The 16,334-nt window shown below is 53.0% G+C and overlaps 1 protein-coding gene across 1 annotated transcript; it reads right to left on the bottom strand.

The window, feature by feature from the left end:
- Positions 1-6,889: 6,889 nt before the first annotated feature.
- TSPAN16 (tetraspanin 16) lies at positions 6,890-15,622 on the bottom strand. The gene is given in 5 exon segments (XM_007099077.2): positions 6,890-7,007; positions 8,849-8,903; positions 8,905-8,954; positions 13,649-13,846; positions 15,563-15,622. Coding segments are annotated over 5 exon segments (465 nt in total). The 3' UTR covers positions 6,890-6,905.
- Positions 15,623-16,334: the final 712 nt, after the last annotated feature.

Genomic DNA, 16,334 nt, shown 5'->3' with positions numbered 1-16,334 from the left:
ATCAGACAACAGGGGTGAGACGGACAAGTTTCTGGAAACACGCACAGCGAGTTTGGGGAACGTTCGGGGCAGGAGTCAAAAATGTTAGTTGCTCTAGCGTGAAAGAGAAATGAAGGCAGCTAGGAAAAAGCCTGTTAAGATGCATCGTGGTCTATCAAGAGTGTGTCGGCCAGCCCATTTTCTCAGGCTGCTGCCAGAAAACAAAAAAAAAAAACCAAAACAGTGGACCAGACTGCTATTATCTAAAGGGACGGACCAACCTGTGTCTTGTACCTGACGTGGGCTAAGCCTTGTGTTTACACAAGATTTTTGAACAGTTCAGCTTTGAGTAGCCCTGAGACAGCGAGCTGCCTCTGGGTTTTCTCAAGACTAGGTTTATGTAGGAGAGGGATTTTTTTTTTCTTTTTTGGCTTGTTTCTTCTAAAAATAATGCAAGTGGTTATTTTATAATTTTAGGTGGGAGGCTTAACTCACGATGGTCTCTGGGGAACCGCAACCAATGTCCTCGAAGATCACGGGCAGGGGGATGGAGATTTGTTGAGTTTTACAAACCAAAACGAAGCCAAAAGCTGCGGGAAAGCCGCGTCTCCGGGGAGAGTGGAGTCGGGAGAGGCCACGAACCGGCTTCTCGCCTCCATCCCGGAACACTACGGAGGGAGCTCTCGGCTCGGTCATTTGTTTTACTGGATGTGGTTCTCCTGTGTAAGCAATTCCTTGATGTCCACTCGGCAAGATGAGCACTTTTTTCCACAAGAGAAAATAAAGCCGTTATGCCCAGATGCCCTTGTTCTTGTATTTCCATTAGTGAAACGTGGTTTCCAGGAAGAGAGGGGTTGAATCAGCCAAGTAGATGCTTGGTCGAGGGCCGTGCGTTCTGCAGCAGAACTTGAATCAGGCTAGAGAGGCTCGGGTCTGGGGCTGCCTCTAGCCAAGGTTCGTGCCCACCACCTGGGCCCTGGAAAGTTTGCTGTGTGGTGGGGGGGGGGGGGGCGGGGGGCAGGGTAAGACATCTGTCCTCCCCGCTGCAGCCAGAGGGAGCCCGTGAATACCCGGGTCGAGGCAGATTGCTCCTCTCCTCAGAACCCTCCATGGCTCCCACTCAGAGTAGATGCCTAAGTCTTCCTTGCGGCTCACAAGGTCCTGCATGATCTGACCTGTCACTTCCCTTCCCTCAGCTCTTCCCACCTGCCCCCCACATTTGCAATGCTGCAGTCACATTGGCCTTGCTGCTATTTGAACACACCAGGCCCCTGCCCCAGGGCCTTTGCACTGGCTATGCCCCCTGCCTGAAGTCAAATGGCTCCTCTCCCTCAAGCCCTCTTTGTGCAAATCTCACCTTCTCATTGACCCCCTTTCCCTCTTCCTTCCCTCCCCGCGTTTAGTGCTGTAACCTCTCTGCAGCATTTTTAAAAAAAATTTTTTTTGAATGTTTACTTATTTTTGAGAGACAGAGTGCTAGCGGGGGAGGGGCAGAGAGAGAGGGGTCTCTGCAGCATTTCTAATGTCCATTTCCCTGTGTCCCTCTCCACATAGCCCCTAGAATGGAAACTATACAATTTACTTATTTAACGTAAACAAGCGCCTCTTTCAATACAATGACAGTTCCTCAAATGCAGGGATTTTTAAACATTTTTCGCCACCACCCCCAGCTCATTTCCTGTTTGACAGAATAAAAAAGAAATATTAGCTCTTTGTCCTGGGGTTCCTGGCGCACAGCTCCTAAAGCCCTTGGGATCTCTGGAGTGATAAGAGTGTGTTTTGTATGCTTCGGGATGGAGGCTGGTCTCCAGAAAGAACAAGCCAAGACGAGAGGGTGGGAACTCTGAGCCCAGACCCTGACCTCCGGGGAGGGGAGACAGGCCCGAGCTGGAGATCGAGTTCATCCCCAATGGCCAGTTAAGGGGCTAGGGAGGTGGGGGGCGCACCTGCAGAGGACACAGAGGCCCCGCGCCCCTTCTCCATACCTTGCCCGGTGCGTCTTTTCCATTAGGCTGTTCCTGATTTATACCCCTTCATCATTTGGGACACCTGGGTGGCTCAGTCCATTAAGCTTCTGACTCTTGATCGCAGCTCGGGTCTTGATCCCTCAGGGTTGTGAGTTCGAGCCCCGCGTCGGGCTCTGTGCTGACAGCTCAGAGCCTGGAGCCTGCTTCGGATTCTGTGTCTCCCTCTCTCTCTCTCTCTGCCCCTCCCCTGCTCGCACTCTGTCTCTGTCTCTCTCTCAAACATAAATAAAACATTAAAAAAAAATTTTTTTAACTGCCTAATTAACAATAGTAACTGACAAACTTACTGAGTTCTGTGAGTCATTCTAATTGTGAAGCCTGAAAGGGAAGGGGGATCGTCGGAACCCTCTGCCTGGGGTTGGGGGCCAAGTCAGACAGTAGAGGTCACCTGGGGACCCAATACTTGTAACCGGTGTCTGAAGTGGGGGCAGTCTCGCGGGACTGAGTCTTTACATTTTTGGTATCTGCCTCAAACTCTGGGTAGTGTCGGAATTGAACTCTAGGACACCCAGTTGGTCCTTGGAGAGAATTGTTTGTTGTGAAACCCCCACACGTGCACGCGCGCGCGCGCACACACACACACACACACACACACGCGCGCGCGCAGTGCCAGAAGTGTTGCGAGTAAAAACGGTTCATTTGTGACTTAACAGCAAGCACGCCACAGATGTTTGTTGAGTGAATGTATGAACTGCAGGGCTCAAGAGTGAGCTGGGTCCAGGGACTTGCGTACCGTCCCAGGATTCTCGGCCGCTCCCAGTGCCTTTGCTCTGCAGCCTTGCCCTCACGAGGCGAGGTGAGCTTCATGGGAGCTGGGCACCGTATCCAAAGTCCCCAAGCCGAGCATCCTTGACCAGCTTGGGTCCCTTGCCTGAACCAGAACATGGGACAGAAAGCTGGAACATTCTGATTGGCTGACTGAGACCACTTGCCCCGACAGGCTTAGGGATGGAAATCGGAGAGGTGGGCTGGCTCCAGAGGAAAGTGGGAGCCTCCTTTCCTGAAGTGGGAAGTGATTGCAGCAATAACACATACCACACGTGCTCATATTATCTTTCTCCAAATCCCCCCAAAGGAAGGATGGAAAGATGAGAGAAACCACCATTTTGGAATCCCCAGTGACAGAACTGGTCCAGGTGGCTGAGGTCATTGGATGAAGCCCTTCGCTTCTTGATTCTCCGCAATGACCGGAGCCACCCCCTTAGAATCGTCTGGTAAATGTAAGAGTCCCCAGCCCAATCCAATCCAATTCAATCAGAGTCCCAGGCCCCCGCCCAATCCAATTAAACCAGAAGGTGGAGAGGGGGTGGAGGCTTGGGTATTTTGTGAAAGCTTCCAGGAGGTTCTAAGGGACAGCCAGGGCTGGCAACAAGTGACTTACAGGAAATATGGGGGGGGGGAGGAAGAAGATAAAGGGACCACAACAGCACTGAGGAGTCAATCCAGAAGGCATGGCATTCCCCAGTATTCCCCGCTCTTTCTGCCACAAATTGAAGGTTGGTGGGACTGGAGACGAGGAGGAAGAACCCGGAACAGCGGTTTTCTGCGCATGTTCTGGCGCACCGGCCGGGAACCTGTTTGGAATTCAGAGCCCTGGGTCCCACTCCGGATCTGGAGTCAGAAGCCCGGGAGGTGGGGCCGCCGGCCTCTGTGCTTGAACAGAATCTTCAGGGGATTTTAACGCACGCTCTAATTTGAGTAAAAGGGATTTAGGAGACATGACAAGAAGACATGATGTGTGCACGTTATTTGGATCCGATTCCAAGAAACCAAATGTGTAAGTCCTGGGGATGTAACGTACAGCATGCGGGCTGTAATTAATAATACCCTAATTCATATTTGAAAGTTACTAAGACAGCACATCTCAAAAGTTCTCATGGGGCGCCTGGGTGGCTCAGTCGGTTAAGCATCTGACTTCGGCTCAGGTCATGATCCCGCGGTCCGTGGGTTCGAGCCCCGCGTCGGGCTCTGTGCTGACAGCTCGGAGCCTGGAGCCTGCTTCCGATTCTGTGTCTCCCTCTCTCTCTGCCTCTCCCCTGCTCACACTCTGTGTCTCTCTTTCTCTCTCAAAAACAAATGGGTATTTGGTTTAACATGGGAATTTGGGGGGACACAAACATTTAGTCAGGTGCGATGAGAGCATTGGGGTTGACACAAATGTACGCACTTTTAGAGATGTGTACTGAAATACGAAGGGGGAAATGACATTGTCTGGGATCCGTTTTTAAATACTTCCTCAAGGGGAAAAAGGAATCATGAAGCAAACCTGTCGGGCTCTTGGTGATTGTTGAATCCGGGTGATGGGTATATAAGAGTTTTTTTGGACAAGTTCTTTTGTTTTTTTGTGAATATTTAAGACTTTCTTTCACAGACTGGGGACCTGGGTGGCTCAGTCGGTTGAGCATCCATCTGACTTGGGCTCAGGTCATGATCTCGAGGTTCGTGAGTTTGAGCCCCGAGTCGGGCTCTGCACTGGCTTGGGATTCTCTCTCTCTCTTTGCCCCTCCCCTGCTCGCTCGCTCGCTCTCTCTCTCTCTCTCTCTCACACACACACACACACACACACTCAAAATAAATAAATAAACTTAAAAAAAAAAGAAAGAGATATTGAACCAACTTGAGGGACCTCTGGAACCCAAATCAAATTGGAGACACTGAGAAGGGAAGCATCTTCTTCCAGAAAAGTAAAGGGCAGGGTTTGACAAAGAGCTGAAGGTCCCTCATGGTCAGGCTGGAGCGACTTGGCTCTGTTTACACAATCAGTCTTAGAAGCAGAAAGCGGAGGCCTTTCATCATGCGCGTTGGTCGTTTTCCCCTTGTTTCCCACCTATCTTCACTCTCTTCCGCTCTGCCCAGGGTCCTGAAAACTACATTTCCCAGAATCTCCCGCCCTTCCACTTCCTGTTAGCTTTGGCCAATAGGAAACACCTTCAGGAGATGGGAGAGGCTGGAGGAAAAGTTGGAGTATTTCTTCCCCACTCCCTCCTTTCTTCTGCCCATCCTGAGCCCTCCAAGACTGCAGCCGTAGGTCGGATGGCCCCTCTTCTCCTACCCCTTCAGGCTTAGAAGTAAAAGCTCCCCATGTTGCTAGACTCTCGGTGCCTCATCCCTCGTTTTTCTTAACCCTGCCCGCACCTCAGCAAGGAAGCCCCTGAAAACTCCTTTTTTTTTTTTTTTTAATGTTTATTTTTGAGAGACAGAGAAATGGAGCATGAGTTGGGGAGGAGCAGAGAAAGAGGGAGACAGAGGATCTGAAGCGGGCTCTGTGCTGACAGCAGAGAGCCTGATGCGGGGCTTGAACTCATGAACAGTGAGATCATGACCTGAGCCGAAGTTGGTCTCTTCACTGACCGAGCCACCCAGGTGCCCCGCCCTTGAAAATTTCTTAAAAGGACCACCTCTGGGCTCGATTCTGTTCCCTGCTGGGATCCTGACTATCGTGACCTCTTTGGGGGAAGAGGGTGTGGTATCGTTTGTAAACATAGATGCAATATAAATTTGTACAATGAAAAAAAATGCCTATTTAAAAAATACAGATCAGGGGTTCTCGGGCTCAAGCCCCCGCGTCGGGCTCTGCACTGACAGCTCAGAGCCTGGAGCCTGCTTCGGATTCTGTGTCTCCCTCACTCTCTCTCTGCCCCTCCCCCACTCACACTGTCTGTCTGTCTGTCTCTCCCCACTTTCTTGTTTCTTTGCATGCCTCGTTTCTTTTAAGCTTTTATTGTTTATTTTTTAAAGGATTTTCTTCCTTTTTAAAGTTTATTTATTTTGAGAGAGTGTGTGTATGTACACGCGAGCAGGGGAGGGGCAGAGAGAGAGGGAGAGCACCTCAAAGAAGAAGATGACGGAGAAGTCATCCCCTTTCCACCACTGCCTCCCTGGGACCCTTCCCTTGGGCAGGACCTCCCTGGCGTTGGTGACAGTCACTTCCCAGAATCAGTTCATGGCTTTGCAGTTGGGTAGGACATGGTGCGAAGCCTCGGATGGCCTCCCCATCACGAGCGACTCAACAATGGGCCAGCGCAAACTTACAAATGAGAGGGAGGCTGGGGTCCTGACCTCGGTCATAGAGCCAACGAGCGGAAGCCCTGGTGTGTGGGCGGAACAGCCACCTGCAGGCGAGGGGACAGTCACAGAGAAGCTCCGCTCTCTAGGCCCCTGGCAGTTCTTGCTTCCGGAAGCCTGAGCTGCCTTGACCTTGCTCTTGGCCGGCCCCCTTCACTTAATAGGCATTTATTGAGTGCCTGCTGGGAGCCAAGCACTGGGAGCCCAGCAATGTACGAAACAAGACGTAACCCCTGCCTCGGCCGAGCCAACATTTGAGTGGCGAACACAGGTGAAAAACACAGCAATAACACTGTCAGGTGCCGATTCGCTGCTGGGAACCTTTCTGTGCCTCGGTCTCCTCATCTGTAAAATGGGAGCAAAGCAGTCCCCACCTCAAGGTATGTGATGGGGACTGAACTCACAAACTGAGTGCCCGGTCCTGTGGCCGCTGTCACTATCCTATAGTGATCTCTGTTCCTCGTTATCGCTGTATTTCAGGCCCTCTGTAAGGCAGGCAGTGTAGCCCCGAACCCAGCTTCCAACCCAGCTCTGCCAAGGCCACGTGACCTTGAGCCGTCCCTTCCCCAAGCCTCGGTTTCCCCGTCTGTGAAATGGGCGTGGTAACCTTGACCCCCCCCCCCCCCAGGCTGTGTGGTCAGAATGAGCTGAACACCTAACTCCAGTTATGTTCTTCCTCCTTGACCTTTTTTGCTGGGCTTCCTGCAAATAGGCAATTTTTATAAAAGTCACCAGCCCTGGGCAGGGGTGTGTGTGGGGGGGGTGGGTGGGGGGTGGGGAGGTCTATCTAGGTGCCATCCAACAAAATCTTGAGTGACCCCCTGGTGGATGGTGTCACCCTTGTGGGCTGCAGCCCCTGGGGTCCGAGGGACCAGCAGTCATTTCAAAGGAAGACCCAGAAAAGCCTGTGTAGTTCCTTGCCCCACAGCACTTTAGCTGCAGAGAGGAGGATAGTCACTTGAAGGTGCCCTTTCAACTCTGGAAATAATGAACACAATAGAAAGCATGGTCACCATGGCTACGGTCTAGCATCGGCAAGATAGGCCTATGCCGGGGCTCTCGTGCTAAATGCCTCCCTCCCTCTAGCCAGTCTAGGCTCAGAACCTCCCTGGGTGTTCATCTTTTTTTTTTTTTTTTTGAGAGCGAGAGGGTGCAAGTGAGCGAGGGCCAGAGAGAGAGAGAGAGAGAGAGAGAAGCGGGGTACGAGCTCACCCAATGTGGGACTCCAACTCATGAACCGTGGATCCTGGCCTGAGCCAAAGTCAAGATGCTGAATGACTGAGTCACCCAGGCGCCCTCGGTGCCTAGTCATCTTACTGGGCGGTAAAAGCTGAACTCCTCACCATGGCCCGCGAGCCCCTGCGCGACCTGCCCAGTCACCCCCAGGCCCACATCTCCCTCCACTCTCCCTCTTACTCACTCAGCGCCAGCCACCCTGGTCCTCTCACGGTTCCTCAAACGCACTCAGCCAGCTCCAGCCCCGGGGCCTTTATACAGGCTGTTCCCTCTTTCTGGAACGCTATGCCCTCAAATACCTGCTCGGCTCTCTCACTCACTTTTCATTCAGCTCTCTATTCAAACGTCCCGCCCGGGGAAGGCCTGCCCTGAACCCTCTTTCCAAGTTAGCCACAGCCCCTGTATCAGCCAGGCGGGGTCAGGTGATGCTGCGTAACAGATGGCCCCTCAATCTCGACAGTTCACTTCCCACGCATGCTACACGCCCCTCACGGCTTGGCAGGGGGGCTCTGCTTTATCAGAATGACTCAGGGACTCAGGCTGAGGAAGCAGCCACCGTCCAGATGTCCTACGGTCATGGCAGGAGGAAAGAGAGTTCTCGGGGGGGGGGGGGGGGAGGGCCTGCACAGGCAATTAAATAATTTGGCCCAGAAGCGACCCACAAGACTTCTGGCCACGGCTCATTGGCCGGAACGCATCGCAGGACCCCCGCAAAGGGGCCAGGACAGAGCACCCCACTGTGTGGTGACAATGGATGACACACAGCACCTTTGACTACCAGACCCTTACTCTCTCTGCCCTTTCCCTGCCTTGTTCTTCTTCACGGCACGTATCACCTCGGACACCCACGCTCACTTACTGATTTCTCGTCCGTGTCCCCACTTAAGCGCCAGGAACACCGGGCAAGGATTTTGCTCTGTGCCCTGCTGTGTCCCCAGAGCCCTGAAAAGTGCCCAGCATGCAGTAGGTGCTCAATAAATATCAGTGCAAGGGCCGTACGAATGTATGAGAGACGTTCTCTCCCGTCTCGAGCCTCGAGAGCCAAAACTGGGATGCCGGAGGACGCCTACCCATGGTGGGGCCCCCTCCCAAGCCTGAACGTGGCCCCACAGCAGTTCCCGGGCCCAAGCCCCGGATGTGACACACTCCTAGAGACAGGGAATGCTCTCTCCTTCCAAACCCTCCCTGGCTTCAGGGACGCTGCTAACCCACCCACCCCAAGAGCTCAGACGCCACAGGCCAGCCGGTCCGGTTCCTTAAACACCAAGACGCTGAGCGTCCAACTTCGGCTCAGGTCCTGATCTCGCAGTTCGTGAGTTCGAGCCCCGTGTCGGGCTCTGTGCTGGCAGCTCGGAGCCCGGAGCCTGCCTCGGATTCTGGGTCTCCCTCTCTCTCCGCCCCTCCCCCGCTTGCGCTCTGTCCCTCAAAAAAATGAATAAACATTAAAAAAATTTTTTTTTTAATTTTTCTAACGGTTGAGACAGGTAACTTTATGTTGCGTGTCTTTTGCCACAATAACACACACAAGGTGTGAGCCTCACCGTCCCCGTGACCAAGTTCCATTCTGCGGAATAGTCGTCTGGCTCACTGTGATTATAGATTCTTCCTCAGGGTCGCGAAGACGTGCTCCAAGGCCACTTCTTGAACCTCAGAGACGAAACAGGGTAGTGACGGACACACAGCAGCGCAAGGTGCCCCGCTTGGTGAGGTTTCTCGGGGACAGAGCGGCGAGGCGGGGGTGTCCCTTCTGCCACCTTCTGCCTCCTTCTGCACCTTTCACAGCCCATGCCCTGCCTGAGCTCTGGGTCTGCACTGAAGGAGGATAAATCCTGGCTGCCATCACCCCCCTCCCCCCCCCAGAGAAGAGCGTGGGTCTTGAGCTCGTGCATCTGGTTGTACCCATCACAAACCTGAATCGTCTGCTCTTCTGAATCGCCCACAGGCCTGCTACGCCCCCGATTTGGCTGTAACTCCATTAAAGCCTCCGCTATCGTCTTTAGCCGCTGAATCAGTCTCCGCACAAAAGGGGCGAATGTAATTTTCTATTTTTTTTTTTTTTTAAATAAAGGTCTAAATAAAACAGGCTTTTTGGACGAGGTGGAACAGTCACGTGGCACAATATCCACAAAGCACAGAAGGCGACGCCGCGAAAAAGTCTCCCTCCCACCTTTTTCTCCCAGCCAACAAGTGCCTCCCACTAGGCCGCGGTGACTGTTACTGTTTCCTGTGTCCCAAAAGAGGTATTCAATGTGTGTCAAAGCAAAGCATATTCTCATCATTCTTCTCCTTGCTTTGTAACTATTCTCACTGGTCGGCATCTGGCTGTTCTTTTTATTATTTTTTAAACTTTTTTTTTTTTTTAATGTTTCTTTGTTTTTGAGAGACAGAGAGAGAGAGCGCACGCCAGCAGGGGAGGGGCACAGAGAGCAGGAGACACAGAATCCAAAGCGGGCTCCGAGCAGACTGCCGAGAGCCTGACGCAGGGCTCGAACTCACGAACCGTGAGATCCTGACCTGAGCTGAAGTCAGCTGCTTAACCGATCCAGCCACCCAGGCGCCCTAGGCATCTGGCTGTTCTTAACAAGAGTAGAAATGGCTCTTGGTGCCCTGCTCACATCCCCGTGGCATTTGTCATTTCTGCGCACACGGCCAGCAACCCAGGGCTGGCTCTCTGTGGCCTCTCAGCCCACAGGTGCCCTGGGGGCGGCCCTCAGGCAATCCTGATGGGAGGTACGTCAACATTGTCCCCTGTGGGGGCACACATTCGATGAGCCCAGCAGCCCTGCAGTGTCACCCTTTAAGGGCTGCTTCCCTTTCCCTGCCTCACTTCCCCTGTCCCCTACAGGTGCTTCTTGGGACCACCTCTCTAATAAACCATGAACCTGCAGAACATCGTCTCAGGGTCTGCCTCTGGGGGCGTTGATGCAATGGAGGAGAGCGTCTTGTCCCGGAGAAGGCACCACCTCGTGCATGGGGAGCCTCCTACTTCCTTCTTTCCCCCTGCATTGGACTTCCTTGTGTGCATTATTATAAATTAGCCACCCTCCTCCTGAGGCTTACGAGGCCCGTGGCAGTCTTTTGCACGCCCTGAGCTATATGTCGTTCTGCACCTGAGCAAGCAAATCCTTGGATAATTCCTAGAGATGGGACAGTTGGGTCAAAGCATCCATGCTTCATCATCTTGACGGATTTTGCTAAATAGCCCTCTATTTCTAACACGTTTCAAAACCCCAACAAATTTTACAGCTTTTCCCATTACCTTTATTTTTAATTTTTTTTTTTGTCTTATTTTTCCCCCATTCCTTTCTGATACCTTACCACCAAATGCAGGAGAGAAGCAGAGATGGTGAAATTAACTCGGCCAGTCTCTTGAGGGGACAGCGGAAGTTTCTGGCTCCTTACCCCATTTGTGGAGACCCGGTCTCCCGTCCCAGGGACCCGTGGGCCAGGTATCACTGAGTGGGGGAGGGAGGGGCAGTGTCTCTACTGATTCGATTTATTTGTAATGTGCCGTGGGAGAGGCAACATTGTACTTACAATGGGGAAGAAGGCGAGGACCACTGTGATTTCAGCGATGAGAATGATAACCATGAACAGGAAACATTGGAAGACACGGAGGGAAGGGAGGGAGAGGGCTGGGAGCCTGTGCAACCTTGTCCCTGCAGGGGAGGGACCTGTCCCTCTTCGCCTCATCCCCAGGCCACGTAGCCTCTTCAGTTTGAAAGAACTCAGCCTGGGTGGGGTGTGGGGGTTATTTCCTCTGTGTGTCATTTTCCTGCATTTGGCCAGGATGATGGCACCGAGGTTTTCTTGGGAGCCACTAGCTGGACCTCCGTTTCATGCCCAGAACTTTCTGGGCATCAGGAAGACCTATGAGGGACCTCCAGGTCAATAAAGGCTGTGTGCACTGGCAGCAGGTACCCATGGAGGAAGCAGGAGGGAGGGTGGGAAGGACAGAACAGAGGCAGGAGGAGGGGAGGAGAAGCGGGCTGAAAACCTTTGCAAATGGGGGAAGAGGGAAAGGGGACTGTAGGGAAGACACGGGGGGGGACAGGTTGGTGGCCACAGGGTGGTGGTGGGGTGGGGGGGACTTAGGTCTGCTGGCTTATGTTTCAGACAAAATTCACCAGCCCAGGGGAAAACAATGAGAAAGGCAGCAAACAGAGGAGATGTCTCCAAGTTACCCCTCAAGGAGAAACTGCTGCCTAGCCGGGGCCTCGGTTTCCCCATTTGTACAATGTGGGGGTTGGACCAGCTCCAGGGGCGTCAGTGAGTTCTGCAGAGCTTCTGGGGGGTCAGACGGGGGCAAAGGAAGGTCAGCTCCTGGCTCCCCTTTCATCTATTCCCATCTTTGCCCGTTTGCACATCCCGGCTTGGAGTTGCCAGACCGGCCCGTGGCTGGCCTTATCTAGCTAAGAAAGGCAGGAAGGCACAGCAGCGGGTACACATCCAGGGACCCACAAGGACAATCACGGATGCAGGGCTTAGCAGTTGTGGAACCCGAGACTAGCGGCTCATGGGACAGATAGCGAGGGTTAATATTATTACCATGTCCCCGCCTCTCGGTGACCGAGGTGGCCAGAGTACTGATATCCAGGCGTCTGTATGTCCTTGATAGGTTCCATTTTCAGAACCTACCCCTAATCTGCCCGCTTCTCCCCCCCCCTCCGCAGCCTCATGCCTCCCAGCCCCCACTGCCTCCCACCTGGACCGGCACAGTCCCTCCAGAGTGGTCTCCCCACACCGTTCCCCCAAGGGCCACCAGAGGGCGCCCGTGAGTCCCTGAGTCAGGGCTCCTACCTCTTCTCAGAATCCTCTGTGGCTCCCAACACCATCAAAATGATTTTGCTTTTCTTTTCTTTTTTTAACTTAATTTTTCTTTTTTCTTTTTTTAAGAAGACAGAGACAGCGGGGGAGAGAACCGAGGGAGAGAGAGAGAATCCTAAGCAGGCCCCGTGCTCGGCGCACAGCCCAACACTGGGCTCTATTCCACGGCTTTGGGATCATGGCCTGAGCCGAAAGCAAGAGTCCAATGCTCAACCGACCCAGCCACCAGGCGCCCCCTTGAGTTTGCTTTTTTTGAGTGAGTTCTCAGAGGCTTTGGAGGGACAGGTACTAAGGGTAAGGTCAATCGGATTTGCTGATGGGTTGGACGTGGTGTGTGAGAGAGAGCACTCTGATTCCTCCAAGTTAAACTATAAATAAACTAGCAAATAGCGTCCGCATCAGATTGAAAAGGAAATGAAATATTTCAGGCACGGGACCTGTCCAATAAATAACTATTTGCTGAAGGGAGAAACTGAGAAATCAAACAAGATGATAGAGCTTCAGGGAGGAGGGGAGTGGGGGCGGGCTGCTTTTTTTTTTTTCAACGTTTTTTTTTTTAATTTTTTTATTTTTGGGACAGAGAGAGACAGAGCATGAACGGGGGAGGGGCAGAGAGAGAGGGAGACACAGAATCGGAAACAGGCTCCAGGCTCTGAGCCATCAGCCCAGAGCCTGACGCGGGGCTCGAACTCACAGACCGCGAGATCGTGACCTGGCTGAAGTCGGACGCTTAACCGACTGCGCCACCCAGGCGCCCCTTGGGGGCGGGCTGCTTTTAATCGTGGAGGTGGTTTATGCTCTGGGAGATGACCGTACTGAGGGTCTCCCTGAAACCCCCCCCACTGAAATAACCAGAGTTTTGCAGCAACACAGTGGAGGAAGGAAAACAAAACAAAACAAAATGCTGGAGACAAATTTTACCTAGGGTGGGATAATCCACTCAGACACGATTCTAAGGGAAATGGGAGTGGGGAGACTGGGGGCCAGACTTTGGGGGGTTAGCCGAGGCCGGATGGGGCAAGACACGTAAAATCTGCAACACGCCGTCTGCACGATCGCGCTCAAAACCCTTGTCCCTCGTGTACTTGGACACACATGACAGTGGCCGCAGTGTTGCGTGAGTGGGAACATACACACGGGCTGATGACACAGACCAGTGTGCCCAGAAAAGACCCAAGAAAGATGGAAATTAGCGCAGGCGGGAGAGGACTGACCCCTACCTCACACCACGCTCCGATCATAAAACTCCCAAAAGCCAAAGAGCTAAAAGTGAGAAAGCAAGATTTAAAATTATGGGAAGAAGACCCGGGAGACTGTAATTTATGGCCTTGGGTGGGAGAGGAGTCCCGACCGAGGTACATCATAAAGGAAGAACACGGATGCATTCTGATGCCGTCGTATGAGACCACAGACGCTGAAAAGTAGGGGACGCCTGCTGCCAGGGGGCTGTGATGCACGTGAGGAAGGATTCACACGGGAGGGTACTTTGGGGTCTGTGTGCAGATCTGACTTACAAACAAGAGAGTGTCTCTGCTTCCTTTGGTTGCTCCAGACCACCCGGCAAAGCCAAGCAGCCCCGTGAGGCAGCTCATTGCCGGGCACAGGGAGCCAACGTGAAGGAGGTATGCGGAGGACAGCGCGAGGACCCTCGTCAGGACAGCCCCTCTGAAGCTGCCATAGATGCCCCGGCCAATGAGGATCACACCAGATATCTTTGGGACAGGAGTCAGACAGGGAAAAACAGTCTGTCAGTTGTATACAAATGGAGCTCTCGCAGGGGAGGGGAGAAGAGCAAAGGCGGATAAAGTCAGCAAAAACATTAAAAAATGATAATACCCGTGTACCCAGAGTTGGCGAGGATGTGGAGAGATCGGCTCATATATGGTTGCCAGGCAACAGACTTGTGTGTGTGTGTGTGTGTGTGTGTGTGTGCGGGAGGACCCTTTGCAGTTCATGTTTAAAATGTTAAAGGAAGGGGCGCCTGGGTGGCTCAGTCGGTTAAGCGTCCGACTTCAGCTCAGGCCACGATCTCACGGTCCGTGAGTTCGAGCCCCGCGTCGGGCTCTGGGTTGATGGCTCAGAGCCTGGAACCTGCTTCTGATTCTGTGTCTCCCTCTCTCTCTGCCCCTCCGCTGTTCATGCTCTGTCTCTCTCTGTCTCAAAAATAAGTTAAAAAAAAAAAAATGTTAAAGGTTTTGGGGTGCCTGGGTGGCTCAGTCATTAAGCGGCCGACTTCGGCTCAGGTCATGATCTCACGGTCTGTGAGTTCGAGCCCCGCGTCGGGCTCTGGGCTGACAGCTCAGAGCCTGGAGCCTGTTTCAGATTCTGTGTCTCCCTCTCTCTGACCCTCCCCCGTTCATGCTCTGTCTCTCTCTGTCTCAAAAATAAATATTTAAAAATAAAAAATAAAAGGGGTGCCTGGGTGGCTCAGTCAGTTAAGCATCCGACTTCCGCTCAGGTCATGATCTCTCGGCTCGTGAGTTCGAGCCCCGAGTCAGGCTCTGTGCTGACGGCCCAGAGCCTGGAGCCTGCTTCGGATTCTGTGTCTCGTTCTCTCTCTGCCCCTCCCCCACTTGTGCTGTCTCTCTCTGTCTCTCAAACATAAATAAATGTAATAAAAAATTTTTTTTAAATGCTTCTTTATCCTGAGAGAGAGTATGTGCTCACGAGTAGGGGAGAGGCAGAGAGAGAGGGAGAGTAAGAGGCCCAAGCAGCCCCCGGGCGGTGAGTGCAGAGCCCCCTGCGGGGCTCCATGAGGAGCTTGATCCCATGAACCGTGAGATCATGACCCAAGCTGAAATCAAGCGTTGGATGCTTAACCGACTGAGCCACCCAGGCGCCGCACGTGGAGCCTGCTTTAAAAAAGAAATGTACTTAAAAAAAAAAGGAAAGAAATGTACTTGTCTCATTTAACTCCCATGAAAATGTTACATCACAGGTAACAAGATGAAGAGTGGTCTTTAATATCCTTCTTTTTTTCCTGGCAGTCTTTCCTTAGTGCGATTCTGCTACCAAAACAATTGCTTCTTTAATGAGGTACATTCTGGGTCACTTTCATAGTAAGAAAAAAAAAGGCTTTTTCGAAAAATTTGAAGGACCGGGCAAATACCCCCTCCCTTTTGCCCTTCCCAAACAACTTAATTTTCTGCAAGATTTGACTTAGAGCCGAGCTCCTCCACGGCCAACCCGGGCCCCCTCCCCCATCACACTCCTCTGTGCTTGATTTCACCAACTCTGGGTCCATGGAGCCTACACCCGTTCGCAACACGTCCTGCTCCTCGTCCGTCTGCCCTACATCCCTCCGGCTTCCCCGGAGACCACCGATCCGGATGCCGGTGAAATTTGGATCAACTTATTTCTGTCTTTGAGGGAGACAGCTATGGAGGAAGGGCTGCAAAGCCCCAGGGTCTGGGTGGTGACATACTTACCGCCGTGAAGCCATTGAAGAAAGATAACAGTCTCTTCCAGGAAGAGTAGGGAGTGTGCATTTCAGTGTCAGCCAGACTGGGGTGCTCCGGAGGTTGAAGTCAGCATCTCTCCTAAACCCCTGGGCTACGGTTTCCCCAGATGGTATAGGGCCGGGGTCGGGGGCACCCAGGCTGGTTGGCTGTGCACCCCCCCCCCCCCGGCGCTCTCCTGGCAGCCTGATCGTCTGCCAGGGAGGGGGCCCCAGCAGTTACCTCTCCTCCATCATAAGCTTTTATCACATCGCAACTGGATGCTGGAGCAAAGGCTCCCAGTGCCAGGGAAGCAGATGCCCCGAAATGCCCCTGCGGGCCCCTCGTTCTCCACCAGGGGTGGAGAAAAGGCACGATGTGCTGCCCTGGTACCCCCTAGGTGCCACCTGGGCCCCGTAGGTATAGTGCTCAGCACTGACCACTCTTATGGTTAATAACCCCGCTACGCTGGGGGCTCCAAGTGGGTGGGGTCCTGGGCTGTCCTAGTCACGGTTGCGTTCCCAAAGCCTGGTACACAGCAGGTGCTCAAGAAACTGATGTGGAATAAATGAATGAGTGAATGAAGCTCCATGAAGCAGCATCTGGTTACAAGCCATCGGGTCCCCTAAGCCTCTGCCTACACATCAGCTCACTGAGCTCATTCCTCTCACGGGGCTCAGAGGCCAAGGTAACTGCCCAAAGCCACACAGGAAGCAAGGTCAGTCAAGGCTGGGCTTTGAAGCTCCAAGAGGGACATGAACGT

Source organism: Panthera tigris, chromosome A2 (genome assembly GCF_018350195.1).
Source record: "Panthera tigris isolate Pti1 chromosome A2, P.tigris_Pti1_mat1.1, whole genome shotgun sequence".
Classification (NCBI taxonomy): domain Eukaryota; kingdom Metazoa; phylum Chordata; class Mammalia; order Carnivora; family Felidae; genus Panthera; species Panthera tigris.
The sequence above is the reverse complement of the archived record's forward strand: the minus strand, read 5'-3'. Positions and strand labels throughout refer to the sequence as shown.